Raw genomic sequence first — 16,551 nt, forward strand, 5'->3', positions numbered from 1 at the left:
CAAAAGATAACTGGGAGAATTTCTTAAAATGGTGAAATAATGGCAAAGGTCTTTTTAACTGTGACACAGATCCAGAAACCAAAAAGGAACCCAAGTGGATCCTAGGTCATGTTGAGTTGCAAGGGTGCCTGGGAATTTAAGTGTCTGCCAAAGGGAACAGGATTGCTAAAGACTGGCTGGGAGCAGTTGGGATTCATTGCTTAGGCTAGACTCATTGCCATCCTAAACGAAATCAAGATTCAGTTAGCAAAAAAAAAAAGAGGTAGGAGAAGGTTTATGGATAAACAACTAACAAGATCTGCCATAATCACAGTGTTCTTTTCCTAGAGAATCCTTAAATCTTGTCATAGCATTGCCTGGTTCTATCTTCTCCTAATATTTTACTTTATCTTATTTTATTTTATATTTTATTTTATTTTATTTCATTTTATTATATTTCACTTTATTTTATTATTTTATTTTATTTAATTTATTTTCTATTTGAGAGAGAGAGAGCATGCACTAGGGAAGGGAAGAGGGGAGAGAGAGAATCTTAAGCAGGCTCCCCAACACAGGGCTCGATGCTATGACCCTGGGATCATGACCTGAGCCAAAATCAAGAGTCGGATACTCAACTGACTGAGCCACCCAGATGCCCTATCTAGCATTTTATTTTAATTACAGAAGTAAAAATAAATGCTGATATATCAAAAAGTAAACAAATATAAATTATGAAATATTTGCTGTAACAATATAAAACTAAAAATATAAAGTTTTTAGAAGTAAGTACTATTATAACATGGAACAATATGATAGTCTTAACATATTTATCTAGTCTGTATAAAATGAGACAAAATGTTAACATTTTATCAACTTATCAAAAAGAATATTTTAATCATAGGTGCCTGGGTGGCTCAGTCAGTTAAGCATTAAACTTTGACTCAGGGCATGATCTCATGGTTTGCGAGTTTGAGCCCTGCATCGAACTCCCTCCTGTCAGTGCAGAGCCTGCTTCAGATCCTGTCCCCCTCTCTGTCCCTCCCCTGTCTAAAAAATAAATAAACATTAAAAATAGAATATTTTAAATCAATTTAAAAATAAAAATAATTACTGTAAGGGACAGCAAATTGTTTTACATGAGGATGAATCACACATTTTTAGCCCTTTAATAAATCTCAGAACTTTTCTTCACATCTGATGAATGATATAATATAAAGCCTTTATAGATCCAGAATATAGAAAAATATTACATATGACCACATAATCTTCCAAAACTTATTTAATTAGGTAAATTTATTCCTGTAATATTATCATAATTGGTTTAGTAGAACATTTTGAAAAGCTGAACATACTATATCATCTAAGAACAAAGATTATATAAGCAGCATATTGTCCATGATCTCAGTCAGAAAGCTCAGGAAATAAGATCATCAATACATAATGCATTTAAGAAACTTCAGGCCAAAATCATCTCATGGTTTGGTTAATGCCAAGTTTTAAAAGACTGAATATTTTACTTGAGTGAAACACAATTTTAAATAAGTCAAGCTATATGAATAAGTCATAAATTTTTAACTGGCTAGGTAAATAACATGGCCCTGTATTTTTTAACCAAGTATATTTGTTTTGGTTTTTCAAACAAACATAAAAAATCCTTGGTATGTTTTTCTAGTTGGTTCAAGCATCTCCAAAGTATAGAAATTTCATGGATTTCCTTTTTATTGGCTAAGACATAAAAAATATTTATACCAAATAACAAAGTACATATTTGGAAGCCCTTGTCAACTTTAAGATTTATTAATAAGGCAAATGGAGAAATGACAAAACTGAAAATCCAAAATCAATTTCAATACCTCAGTCCAAAAGAGCAAAGACTCCCCATCCCAAACAAAAACCTAATTATCTATTCTGTCTATCATCATTGTTCCAATTCTGTCTACAAATTAATGCACTTTGACTGAGGTATAACTATGTACACAGTTATCCAGATGATTCAGATTTTAAAGCATTTTTGTTCCTCAAAAATTTTCATTTTGGAAAATATCTTTTGGAAGATATTTTTGGTTATTTCCTAATGGTAGTAAAAGCTTATTTATAATTTAGATTCTAGGCTATGTAAACTTGTAGCATTTTCTGATCTATTAGCATAATCCTAAATGACCATTACTTTTTACTATATTTGATTGTTATGGACCCTTTGCCTTTACTAGCCGACTTTGCTTCAGTAACAAATGATCCCAGAAATCTGTTCCTTAAGATAACAATGACTTGGGATGGGTTAGATGGACAATGGGTATTAAACAGGGCACTTGTTATGATGAACACTGGGTGTTGTATTTAAGTGATGAATCACTGAGTTCTATTCCTGAAATCAATATTGCACTGTATGTTAACTAACTAAAATTTAAATAAAAATTTTAAAAATAACAATATTCCTTAGATAAAGATGGGAAGAATACTGCCAGAGCAAATAGTCACCCTCCATAAGAAATGCCAGCTCTAATTTCTAAATCTTGTCTACCATTGTGCCATTTGCAGATGTTTAATAAAAACTATTTTATCTCTGATTAAAAAAAAATAACGACTTATTCCTTCCTCACATTACATGTTTGCCAACAAGTTTACCTGTGGTTTTGCTTCATTGTATCTTCTTATTCTGGGACCTTGACCAAAGGAACATTTTTTGTGTAGAACATTCTATTCTAATGGCAATGGGAAAGAGCAAGAGTATTGGAAGAAATATCTATTGGCATATTTCATTTCTGTGTATATATATATCATTGGCCACAGAAAATCACATGGGCAAACCTGTCAATGGGGCTAGAAAGTATACTCCATTGTTAGATAGGCACTACAAGTCACATGGTAGTATGTGGGTACATATAATCTTCTTACAGATAGGCAGAGAGCAACTCATGACAAGTATAATCTACCACTCCTATCTTTGACTTAATATAGTGGAGTTATTAAAAAGGCAAACAACAACAACAACAACAACAACAACAACAACAAAAAGCCAGGGGCACCTGGGTGGCTTAGTTGGTTAAGCCCTGGACTCTTCTTGGTTTTGGCTCAGGTCATGATCTCACGGTTTGTGAGTTTGAACCCCACGTGGGGCTCTACTCTGACAGCACAGAGCCTGCTTGAAGTCTCTGCCCTACTCCCCTCCCTCCCCTCAGCGCTGCTCGTACTCTCTCTTTCTCCTTCTCTGTCAAAAGAAATACTTTTTTTTAAAAAGGCAAAAAAAAAAAATCCAAAAAACCTCTGTCTTCTTTGCTTTTCACATCCAGTCAGTTACAAACCTCTTCCAATTACTTCCCCCAATCTACTCTGAGTGTGGCTTGATTGGAAATCAACTTCAGAAGGACCTGTGATCCAAGATAAGTTAGACAATACTAAATGGGAACATGGTAGCTTTAAATGAGCTCCAACAAAAATCTTCATAAAAATTACATCTTAGTCTAATGAAAGAGCTTACAGGTGTGATAATGGATTCCTGATGAGTTAGATCAGTTGGTGTAATAATTACAAAAGAATCCAGAAGATAGATATTGGATACATGTTCTGACTAGAAGAGTACTGTGATATAGTGTGACTTTGGCAAGTAGTTTAAACTTGGAAGCTTTGGTTTTCTTTTTTTTTTTTCCAATTTTTTTTTTAATGTGTATTTATTTTTGAGAGACGGGGGAGGAAGGGGTAGAGAGACAGTGAGACAAAGAATCCAAAGCAGGCTCCAGGCTCTGAGCTGTCAACACAGAAACCTATGTGGGGTTCGAACCTACAAACCGTGAGATCATGACCTGGGCTGAAGTCAGATGCTTAATCGCCTGAACTACCCAGGCACCCCTGGTTTTCTTATTTACAGAATGGAAATAGTCATATCTATCCCATAAGGTATTTTTTCAAAATCACTTATAATACACATAGGAATAAGGTAAAGGTAGGCTAAGAGGATTTTTTGCTTGTTGAGCAAATTACCTAAATGGTATTAAATAATGGATTTATGTCTACATCGAGAGGTTGTTAGCTTTGTACTTGCTCCATCCATTGAATTACTAATTTCTCTTTGAGTGATAATATACATGATTTACTTTTCACATCTGAGAAAGCAGGCCAGCAAATTAGAAACTTCGTAGGAGCTTACATTGCAGTCTTGAGGCAGAATGACTCCTCTAGGAAATTTCAGTTTTTGCTCTTAAGGCCTTTAACTGATTGGGTGTGACCCACATGCATTATTGATAGTAATCTTTCCTTATAGTTAACTGTTAACCAAATCTTCAAAATACCATCACAGCAACACCTAGGTAGGATTTAATTAAGTAACTGGCTAGTATAGCGTAGCTAAGCTGATGCCTAAAATTAACCATCGTATGCACCAAATAGGTAGAAGACATAGTCAATATATTGTATTATATAACGTGGATTTAAAAATTTTTTTGAAAGCTTCAAGTACTAAACACAAACTAGAATATACCAGATTAAATACTGAGTTGTACAAATATAGCACTGAGACTTGACAATTATTCATAGGGAACATACTTCAGTGATAATTGTTGTAAACTCAATGTTTTTCAACAGTGGGATGTGAATTCCCCCTAAATTCTAGCTCCTTTTTTCTTCTTTCCCTTTTTTCTGTTCATCTTTCATTCCACAGAGACTGATTGAGCACTTACTATATGGTGGATACTGTCCTAGGTAAGTGGAATATAGCAGTTAATATAGGCAGAAATCCTGTTCTCATGAAGCTTATAATGTATATGTTGAGGTGAACAATAAACAAGTTAACAAATGAAAATATGCTATAACTTGAGGCATTGAAAAGCACTAAGAAGAAAAATCAAACAGCGTTAAGTGGAAGGTTTTTGTGGTTAGAGTGGTCATTGAAGAACTTTATGAGGACATGATGTCTGAGCAGGCTTCAGTGAAGTAAACCAGGCAAAACTGCAGTTTAAGAGTGTTTTATGCAGGGGGTATAATAAGTCTAAAGGCTCTGAGATAGTAGGATTCTTGGTATATTCAGGAAACAGCCATAGATTCAGTGTAGCAAGACTATAGTCACGAGGTGAAGGTGCGTGGTAGGGACTGAGGTTTAAGGAAGAGGCAGAGGCCAAGTCGTGTTAAGGCTTTATAGGTCATGGGAAGAAATTTGCATTTTATTATGTGTGATGGGAGGATTCTAAAAAGGAATGTGAGGTGATCTCATTTGCATTTTAAAAAGGTCAGCCTGGCTAAGATGTGTAGATTAGACAAGAAAAGTAAAAGTGGAAGCAGGAAGACTGTTATAAATTCTATTACAGAAGTTGAGGTAAGGGATGATGGTGGCTTAGACTGTGGTGGTAACAATTAAGATTAAAATGCAATGAAATGTAAGATATGTTTTGAAGGCAGAGCCGAGAGGATGCACTGATAAGTGTGAAACGTGACGTCCGAGAAAAAGAGGAATCAATGATGTTATCTAGGTTTCTGGCCATGAGGGGAGTGCTTGGTACCATTTACTACCACATGGGGACCCTGGAGGGAGAAGTTTTATGTAGAACAAATCCAAGACTTTTATTTTGGAGATGAGGTATTCAAATAGAGATGCCACGGGACAGTTTGAGCTAGGAGGAGAGACTGAGGTTGGAGATTGTAATTTTGGAGACATCTGCAAATATGTGGTATTTAAAGTCATGAATCTGGCTCAAATTATTTAGAAATAAATAATTATTTCTTCACTATGAAGAAAGGCAAGGGTACTCCCAACATTTAGAATTTAAGAAGATGGCTTGGAGGACTTATTAGTTACCTTCAAGTATTTTAAGGGCTCTATGTTTAACATAAATGTAGAAACATGAACTAGGGCCTGTGTGAGGAAATCACGAGCAGTACATCTCTGCTTAATAAAGGGAACCACTTTCTAACACAACTAATGCCGTATCTTAACATCTAATCACCATAAATGTTCACGTTTTTACCAAGTCACAGACTTCTCTAAAAAAGCCTTTTGTGTTGCGTAGGACTTATACTAGATGAACTCCAATGTTCCTTTTAAGATCTAATACTTGATGTTCATCCTTAGATTTTTTTGTTACCATGATGATCTTCCTTATTCAACAATCTTTGGCAGCTCCCTATTTGCCTTAAGATGAAATCCAAATGCCTCTGATTAGCTTTTTAAAACCTCCATGCCTTTGTCCTAACTTACAACTTTACCTTCATCTTCCTTTCTGATTAATTCTCTTCTCTAGTAAGGCTGGCTCTTTCCTTTTTTACCACAGAAAAATGTTCATCATGTCTTCTCACTTTTCCTGATCTCCTTTCGTAGGAGATCTAGTCCTTCTTTAACTACTAGAGGAATCAATAGAGAAAGATAAATAGAAGCTCAAAAAAAGAAAAAAAATGAAAACCAAAAAACAGCTTTGACCTTTTTCTCCAGGACACAAACTGACTCTTCTACTACCATTGCAGTAATGTAACATGTTAACTCATGTTAACAATTATATATTGAATTTTACATTGTCATGTATTATTACATTACTGTTTCATAAGTGCATTTTTATCCTCTCAACATGACTTTTATCCATTGTAGTGGATACAATTTATTGAATTCCTATTCTGTTCCATTATCTCAGTATTTCAAATCCCCATGAAAACCTCCTAAAGGTAGGTTTAAAATCTCTCAGCACCCCGCTTATGTTCCCTTGTCACTCACCACTCTAGTGCATGGTCATGGAGTCTACCTGGTGACTGTCTGGGAACTCTCTTGCCTGTGAGCATGGGACATCTTAGACATGTAGGGAGTTAAAGAATCTCAGAGCAGCCTTCAAGGTACATGGAAGGAAGTTGGAGAATAAGTACTCCCAGCTTCCTCACTCCTCAGGTGGGTTAAGTCTGACATATGTTTAACATGATTTCACATAGATCCCTGTGGAATTGAGTCCCCACAGTGATTACCTGTTTGGTGACATACACTTTTTTGGCTTCCTTCCCCTCCTTGTCTCACTTCCTTTCCCTGCAATGGAATTTCTTGGGATCACCTCCCAAATAGTTTATAATCCAACTCTCATATTGGGATCTGCTTCTGGAGGAACCCAACGTAAGGCAACAGATATTGCAATCCATACACATAATAGATGTGGAAATTGAGACTCAGGAAAGTTAAGAAACTTGACCAGAGTTATAAAGCCAGCAGTGGCAGAGGAGGGATTTAAATAGTCTATCTGTCCCAGCATCCCAGATTGGGGGCTGATACATCCCTTGCATTATTATACTGCAATACTCTGTGAACATTCAACAAACACTCTGTTTAATGACCATAAAAACCACAAAGATTTCAAGTTGTTTAGTTTTTCTTTCCCTAATATAATTTATCTTACTGTTGGTGCTTTTATTTTATGTGGTTAGTTGATTAAATGTCTGCCTTCCAAATTGTATGCTCCATGACAGCAAAGATGATGCCTATTTTGACTCATCATTGTTTCCCTGGCACTTAATATATTTTTGTAAATGGAAACAAAGAAGTAGTAGACACCACAAATAAGCAGGAATATTGAGACAGAGAGGTGTGAAGAGCACTGTTTGATACCGGGGGTATAGTCAGAATCAGTAGAAGCAGTGTCTGTGTTGAGCAGAGAAACAGAATGAACTACTGACCGAGCACTTGAGCCATAACAATGGTGCTGCCATTGGAGGAGATAATAATATGGTCCCCATTCTTCAGGCATTACCACAAGCATTCCAGTTAGTTCCCTAGAGCTGCTTCTGGGTCCTGAAAAATAAAGATATTACAGTTCCCTATGAGACCAGACTTTTATTGTGGGACAGTTTTTTTGTTTTTTTTTTTTTTGTCTTGCCTTACTTCCCCAGGCATCCTTATAATAAACCACCATTACTTGAGGTGAATTGACCACACCTTTGGAACTCAAAAGCTTACACATCTGTCAAATGAGAATAATAATATTGTCATACCTTTTCAGAGTTGTGAATAAAACAATGCATGAGAAAGCACTTTGATGACAAATTTTTTTTAAATGTTTATTTGTTTATTTTGAGAGAGGGAGAGAGAGCATAAGCAGGGAAGGGGCAGAGAGAGGAGAGAGTCCCAAGCAGGCTCCACGCAGTCAGTGAAGAGCGGGACCAAAAAGGCTTGAACTCACTAAACATGAGATCACGCCCTGAGCGGTAACCAAGAGTCAGATGCTTAACTGACTAAGCCACCCAGGTGCCCTGTGATGATTTGAAAATTTTCTACACATAAAAGGCCTGAATTTTGAACCACTTTTAATAAAGTAAAACATACTATCAAATTATTTCTTCAAAAATGCCATTTAATTTATTTTTTTTAAGATATTTTATTTTTTTAACGTTTATTTTTGAGAGAGAGTGATTGTGTGTACAAGCAGGGGAGGGGCAGACAGAGAGGGAGAGGGGATTGGAAGTGGGGGCTCCCTGCTGACAGCAGAGAGCCTGATATGGGGCTTGAACTCATGAATCTGAGCCGAAGTCAGATGCCTAACTGACCGAGTCACCAAGGCACCCCCAAAATGCTATTTTGACATCCAAAATAGTTTTTAGTCTTTTCCATTGGTTATCAATAAGCTATTTTAGGACAAATGCGTTGTCACTTTTGCTTCTATAATCTAGATCAAAATACATGTAAAACAAAAAAAGAACACAGGAAATATGTTTGATAACAAGCATTAAAAAGAGAATTTTAGAAAACCACTGCCTCTGGTCAGCTTTGCTCCAGTGATAATATGCATTGCTGGGAAATGTTGAGTTGAGTTCTCATTCCAGCTACAACATGGTTAACGCTGAATACGTCTCTTAGCCAGTTGTGCTAAATAAACTTAGGAGGTCATAGAGTAGGATAAACTATATATAAAATGGCTCAAGCATAACAAATGATATTCCAAAGTACCTAGATTTATCAGAAATAAGTTCATCACAGAGGTTCTCAAACCCTGGTATTGTAGGTACTGTCCTTGCCAACCCCATACCCCTTTGGCACTCACCTATTCTATGCAGGCAATAGCCTGTCAGTGCAAACACCAGTTAACACTCTCCTTGAGGGCTTTCCCCAACCCTGGGGAGACACTCATCCTGCAAAGAGGCGAGTGTAGAGGGATTGGAGAGGAGATACTCTTGGAAGTAGCCCTCAATAAACAACAAATGAACATATGGGAGCTGATAAGCAAAAACTACAGTTTCTTTGACCCTCACCTGTGATACTCTCAGGTGGATTCTGTGTTGTCTCCCAGAGCTCCCTGGTGGGAATGAGCCTCAGTTGCTATTAGCAGTAAGCTGCTCATTAACACATCCTGTTCTAGCTTTCTTCCCTTCCCTACTGTCTTTCTGAAACTTGCTGTGATCACCTCCCAATAAATGACTTAACGCTCAAGTCTTACTCAGATTCTGCTTCTGGAGAAGCCCAAACTAAGATACCCTGTCAGCAAACTGAGGCCAATTTTTAAAAAATCTGTGGCAGGGGCACCTTTGTGGCTCAGTTGGTTGAGTGTCCGACTTCGGCCCAGGTCATGATCTTGAGGTTCATAAGTTCAAGCCCCACATCGGGCTCTCTGCTGTCACCCTGTCAGTGCAGAGCCAGCTTCAGATTCTCTGTCCCCCTCTCAATGCTCCTCCTCTGCTTGCACTCTCCCCCAAATAAACAAATATAAAAAAAAATCTGTGGGAAAATAAAAAGGACATAATATATGATGAACGTTTCATGAAGTGAAATTTATGTAATTCAAAAGACTTCTCTTTCTGGAAATTACTTCCTTCCCTTTATTTTTCTCCTTCCCTTCCCACCCCTCTGCCTTTCTTTCTGCCTTGAAATGTCCTTTTCTTTTATGAAATAAAGTGGTAGGAAATAGTAGTTAGTAACAACAATGCAACCAAAAGTTAACAATCCTAATGATTTAATAGTCTCTCAATGTTTGTTGAATCCAGAAATCTGGAAATCACTACCTTTCTATGTGTTATATTTCACTGTTATTTTAACAATTAGATAAGGAAGGAAAAGAAAGTTTAAAGAAAAAGTGTTGTGTTAAGATAACAGGTAAAGTTGAAAATTTCTTCAAAGGGACATGAATTGAGAAATAATTGTAGTTAGAAATATTTAAGAAAGGTAGTTTTAGTTTTGTAAAGTTATATTACTCACAATTTCTTCTGATGTACTTAAAACTCTTGCCTTATTTTATCTGTAATTAACTCAAGGCCACACTTAACCTTTTCATTGTATGCTTATTTTAAAGACTATTAAAGAGGCACCTGGATGGTCTGTTTGGTTAAGCATCCAACCCTCCATTTTGGTTCAGGTCATGATCTCCCCTTTGTGAGACCCAGCCCTGTGTTAGGTTCCATGCTGAGTGTGGAGCCTCCTTAAGATTCTCTCTCTCCCTCTCTCTGCTCCTCCCCTGCTCGCGTACATGCATTATCTCACAAAATAAGTAAACAAACATTGAAAAAAATAAAAACTATTAAAGAAGTTTGTATATTCAATGTGCTAACTGAATTTAGAGATGGAGGGGTTACCAGGAGATTTTTAGGTAGACTTAAGAATGCAATGAGTTAGAGATTTTGTAGAACTCCTAAACTGAAGAGGCCAAAGATTACTTGGATTTCACGATGGTGCTTCAGGTGATATTTAAATTGTGGCTGACACGGGAAAAGAATGGGAGTATAAGTATGAGGAAAATATGGACCAGAGTCTTACTCATCTTGACTCTCCCATTTCCCTTTCCTCAAAACCATTATACTTCCTTTTTTCTTTTACTTCTCCCATAGGGAACTATCACGTAAAGGAACCAAAGTGCAGTAAGGTGATACAGAAATATTTCTGGTTAGAGGAAAATAGTAGCCAAAGAAAAATAGACTGGAAATAATGAAAGAGGAGTATTGCTAATAAAGAATAAATAAAAATCAGCCAAATAAAGACAGTAGAATAGGAATAAACTAATAAAAATTAAAGACATTTATCTATTCTTCTTGCAAGAGAAGGAATATTTAGATCCAACTGCTCTAAGTTCCTTTGGTCATCAGAAGACTTCTGATAATTTTCTTTGAAGTGTATTTTATAGCCTCAGAGATCTTACTATTCTCTAAATTCTTCACAGTGTTTATAATTTTCATAAATCTTATTTAGTTAATATGCCACATACTGTAATCTCTGCAGAACTATTTACTTTTTAGTCAAAATAATTTCCTTTAACCTCTGTCTCCTCAATGTTATTTTCTCACAACATCTCCCTAATAAGGAAAAATGTGCTCTTGAAGATTCTAAGATGAGGTCAGCAAATGCAATAGGAATATTAGGGGTTAGGAGTAAAAGCTTCTTTCCAAAATTTTTTGGGTCAATGGAACCTTTTGGTATTATTTAGATAAACTTGGAAGCCTATTTGTATAGCTGAGGATGTGCTAGGGCATGGAACACAATTTGGGATTCTTCAAACACAGCTGTAAGCTCTTTCTTACTTCTTGATCAGTTTTCCCCTCAGAAACAACTCATATATTTGTACTAAACCCCTTGAGGTTCTCTATAATTATATAACTGCCTAAGAATGACCTTTTTACATACTGAGGTATCAAAACTGAAAAATATGTTGGAATGTATTATATTCATATTTAAGTTGCCAATAAAATCAGAATGAGACAAATTCATTTTCTAAAAATTAAATGTTCAGATTCTTTTCACCCACAAGTCTTTGCCCAGCATTTTTGATTATTTATTTTTCACTAAATACTATATTTAATTCAATATCTGGATAACTTTTCTAAAAGCACAGATATCAAAGATTGTTTTACTAAAGCTAAATGTTATTTTGAATTTTCCTCTTTTGTAAATTGTTCTTTTTTTCAGTACCTCCTTGTTTAATATTATCTGTAAATTTAATTAACAGACTGTTTACTTCCCTTTGTTAACTGATGTTACATAACACCACATCTAACACCAATTGCTGCAGAATCCCTGTAATGCCTCTCTCCACATAGATATTTCATATATATTTTTAAAGATGTTCTTCAGTTTTTGACTCACGAAACTTTAAGGACTTTGACTCATGAAAGCTCAAGGAGTCAAGAAATACAGGGGCCTGGAAGAAAAGAAAAGGAAACCCAGAAACAGAAATTGAGGGAGAAATACGTAGGAGCAAAGAGAACACGAGACCACAAATGAGAGAAGGGCAGAGGGTCAAGGTGAATAGAAAAATAAAAAAAAGGCAATAGACAAAAATAAGGTATAAACATTTAACCCTTCTATAAAAATAAAATGCCACTGAAGATGGAAGACTGACTTGAGATTCAGGAAGCACACAAGTAATAGTAAAGATCAAAGCCTGGATCTGTCCAATAAAAGGAGTACATAAGATATTTGAAAATAACTGATGAATGATAAGTGGTAGTCTCTTTGGATAAAAAGGACAGCACAACTCTAAGATTGAATATGGTAAGATATTGGTATTAGGTTGATACACAGATATAGTAGGTGTTTCGTACTAATTGAGTAATTGGTATCCGAAGATGTGAGCTGATCTAATCCAGTATTTGTTAAAAGGATGGAGACCTGTTCAAAGCTGTTGACATAGATGTCTAGCACTGGGCTAGGCAGTAGAACACATACTGTATTTGCAGTCTAGCTTCGTAGATACATAAATCTAAAAGTAACTAGAAAACGATGTGACTCAGTCTATAATTGGTGTTGGCCAATTAAATATTGGCTTTTAATTGCTAAGGAATTTCAAAAGGGGGAAAAAGACAATTCTGCAAATTAGAATAGTGAGCTTGACTTGGAATCTTAGGCGCATACAGAAGAAGTATGAGCACTCAGAGATCTGTGATAACAAGAGCTGGTCATAACTTGCCAGTCCAGTGCCCTACATTCAAAGGCTGTTGTGGGTAATTGGGGTGAGAGTGTTGGAGGACTGAAGTGGTAATTCACTGTGGCTTTCAAGCACAGGCTACATGAAAATTTGTTGGCAGTTGGTGGAATATGCACTTTGAAGTTCTCTTCTTACTTTGAGGGTCTAAGTTTAAAAGAAAAAGAAAAACTGTTCTCATGGAGGCCACTGTAAGAAGTAGGACCAAAATTATTAAGTATTATGGAATTACTTCATTATGCATTTTCTCATTTCCCAACCTCCTTTCTAGAATAGTCCAGGGCTTAGCAACACAATACCTATTTCTGTCATCCACCTACCTAATGAATGGCATTGAGTTGGCTTTCTCATCTATTCTTCTTTGTTTCAGAACCATTTTTTAGGTATTGCATACCTCCTTCTTGATTAGCATACTATAGTATAGTGGTTCTTAAATGTGTAAACTTGGAGAGCCTAGTAAAAGATTCCTGTGATTTCTGATTCAGAGAGTCTGGGATGGAGCCAAGAATTTGTATTTCTAACAAGTTCCTAGGATAATGCTGGTCTAAGACCACTTTTGTGACTAATCCATCTTTGCTCTCACAAGTGGTATGCTGTATAAGAGGTAAGCACAATGAAGTCCTCAGGATTACTTTCTAATCAACTTAGTCACTGAATTGGCAAATAGTGCTTATGCAAACTTATATAGTAAAGGAAAATATCTTGTGCATACCTTGCCACCTCTTTTACTGGTCTTTTCCTTTTTTCCTGGGCCTCTGTTATAGCCCCTACCCATCCCCTTCCTTATGTGCTTCTCTCTTGGTTTGATCATCGTTGGCAGAGAAAACATCCATCTCAAAGACCAATATTTAAAGGTATTTAATGTGGGATTCCTTCCGAGAGAATTAAAAAACAAAACAGTATCATTTGCCAAAGGGCAAATTGCACACACTGTAATTTCAAACAATGGTAATGATTCCTCCATCTATATGCATGAGTGAGATAGTTTATATATAGTCCAGCATGAAAGACAAAACAAACCCCATCTCTCTGGCTATATTTAGGGTGAGAAAGCAGTTTATTGATAATTTTTGAAGCTATGCATAATTGTATATGGCACTTTGGAACCTTGGTATTTGCCTGGTTCAAGGTTCTCTATGCTTCACATGTGCATTGTGGAGCGTGCCCCGCTGTGTTCTGCACGCAAATGAACGTCACCCCTCCTCTCCACACCACATTAGTACCCAACATACCTGCGATGGCACTGGTGTGTGTGTTGGGCGGGAATAGAGACAGAGAGGTATGACAGGGGAGATGGCGATTGTGGGAAACAAAACAAAATGTGTAGTCTCAGAAATCGCACTTTACAACTATTATTTCCACCAAAATTTTTAGGTCACCCCATATTACTTCCCTATTTCGTTTGAGTTTCAGAACGTAGTTTAAAATTTCATTTTATTTTTTAATATGGAATGCAACGAAAACAAAAAAAAAACAATTAATAGCAAAGCCTCGAACTTCGAGGCAATCCCTCATCCCCGGGCTTCGCGTCCGGTTTCTGCACAGCTGGGTAAAGGTGTTTTTTTCTAGCAGTCAGGAAGCAGAGAACTGGCTTCGCGGCATCTTCCTTTCCCTTTTCCTCGGTTCCTTCCTCTCCACCCCTCCTGGTCCCTCCTTTCTCTCCTGCTTTCACAGTGCAGCAACGGCCGCGTGCTCGGGTACCCACTCCTCCCCTCCGCCCATCAAACAAAACCCAGAGAGGCAGGCGCGCCCTGCCGCCGGCGACACCCACGGGAGAAACGGCCACACCACCACACGCTCGTACCATAGCGAAACAGTGAGCACGGCCGCGCACCGCGCGTCCCCGCCGCTTCCTTCCCTCCCGACGCTTCCTTTTCCTCCCTCCAGTCCCAGCGCCCTCACCCCCGCGCCAGGAACGCGCCTGCGCAGAAGTTGCCCTCGCCCTCCTCCCCCGCCCTTCCTTCCCTCGGCTCCTCCACTGGTGCCCCGCCTTCCTTTCTCTCTAGTCGGTTTCACTGAGCACTCCAGGTTGGGAGCAGTTCAGTCGATTTCCCCGCTACCCCGCCCCCCTTCCTCTTGGCTCCCCACCCCTCCCATCTCCAGCCCGGTGGAGGATGAAGCGGCTGCAGTGGCCCCAGCCCCAGCAGCGGCACCGGCGGTGGCTGCGGTGGGGGTGGCCGGAACTAGGGTGGTGAAGAAGCGGTGGCGGTGGCGGCGGTGGCTGAAGGAGCGGCAGCCGCCCCAGCCGCTTCCTCTGTGCTTCCCTTCCTCTTTAGTGCAGCCAGGAAGTTTTTCACTTCTGTGCATGTGTGTGTGTGTGAGTGTGGGTGTGTAAGGTGAGGGCTTGGGGCGGCGTTTGTGCAGGCGTTGAGTTTTTTGCCCACTTCGCTTCCCGTAACCCGGGCAGCTCCGGAGCCGGGGCTGTGGCCCGAGGAGGGGGCGCGGCGGCGGACTCTCTCCTTTTGTTGTTGTTTCCTCCGCCTGGGGAGCTGAAGGGGGGACGCGCCTGGGTGGGGCGGCTCGGAGCCCGGGCCTGGTGGCCCCCGGGGCTCCCGGGCGAGCTGGGTAGGGCAGAGTAGATCGGGCTTCAACATGATGGCGGCCGAGGCCGGCAGTGAGGAGGGCGGCCCGGTGACCGCCGGGGCAGCAGGAGGCGGCGCAGCCGCGGGCTCGAGTGCCTATCCGGCAGTATGTAGGGTGAAGATACCCGCGGCCCTGCCTGTGGCTGCCGTACCCTATCCTGGGCTGGCGGAGACCGGAGTAGCCGGGAGCCTGGCTGGCGGAGCCGCTTTGGGGTCAGGGTTCCTGGGAGCCGGGTCTGTGGCAGGGGCAATGGGGGGAGCCGGACTGTCAGGGGGAGGTGCTGCCGCTGGCGTGGCTGGCGCCGCTGCCGGACTTGGAGGAGAGATGGGTCTCGCCAAGGGGACCACTTCGTTGCCTGCTGAGACCTTCGGGGCAGGCGGCGGATTCCCTCCTCTGCCGCCGCCTCCTCAGCTGCCCCCTTTGGGCGCCGGCCTGGGAACGGTGGACGAAGGTGACTCTCTGGATGGACCAGAATACGAGGAAGAAGAGGTCGCCATCCCGTTGACTGCTCCTCCAACTAACCAGTAAGTCAGGACAGCTGTTCAGGGACTGGGGAAGCTGGCTCCTGGAAAGAAGTGGGAAAACCTACCTCGTTCTTTCAGCTGTGATTTGTTCTGAAAAGTTTTGAAGCTTCAGGTTCCGCGCGTAGGAATTTAATTTGATAACTCATCTTCCCTGCGGGCATACTCCCTGGCGTCTTTGTATGTTTATTGTTACTCTGGGAAGACGTAAAGTTTTTAAGATGAGAAGCATGGGGAAAATGTGTATCCATTGAGAACCGGATATAGTTCTGCCCCTTCCAAATTTAGGTGGCGTCCTGGGATTCAGCTGAGCTTGCAGCTGCCAAGGCAGTCGGAGTTTGTATTAACCTATGTGTGTATTCCCTGGTGAAGCCCGATTATTCGTCAGAAGCTTTGAATATACAAGTATTTGAATGAGTTTTGTACTGATAATCATTCGAAACATCCATTGGTCAGAACGCTTTGTTTCTGTGGCACTGCAAATCCCCATTTATGCCAATTGAAAGCATAGCGATGCAGCAGTCTTCACATCATTTATGAAGATGTGGGTCAGCGAGAAAGGAAAGGGTTCTGTGAATTACAGGCGTGATTAAGGGCCTATCCTCCAACAACGT

The 16,551-nt window shown here is 39.5% G+C and overlaps 1 protein-coding gene across 1 annotated transcript in view; it reads left to right on the forward strand.

Annotated features, from left to right (window-relative positions):
* Window positions 1–14,847: 14,847 nt before the first annotated feature.
* Window positions 14,848–16,551, forward strand: part of RASA1 (RAS p21 protein activator 1) — a 114,755-nt gene continuing 113,051 nt past the window's right edge. The window contains exon 1 of the mRNA XM_015536517.2: window positions 14,848–15,940. Coding sequence (XP_015392003.2) covers window positions 15,426–15,940 — 515 coding nt within the window. The 5' untranslated portion in view covers window positions 14,848–15,425. The remainder of the gene's footprint in view (window positions 15,941–16,551) is intronic.

Source organism: Panthera tigris, chromosome A1, assembly GCF_018350195.1.
Source record: "Panthera tigris isolate Pti1 chromosome A1, P.tigris_Pti1_mat1.1, whole genome shotgun sequence".
In the NCBI taxonomy this organism is placed as follows: Eukaryota; Metazoa; Chordata; class Mammalia; order Carnivora; family Felidae; genus Panthera; species Panthera tigris.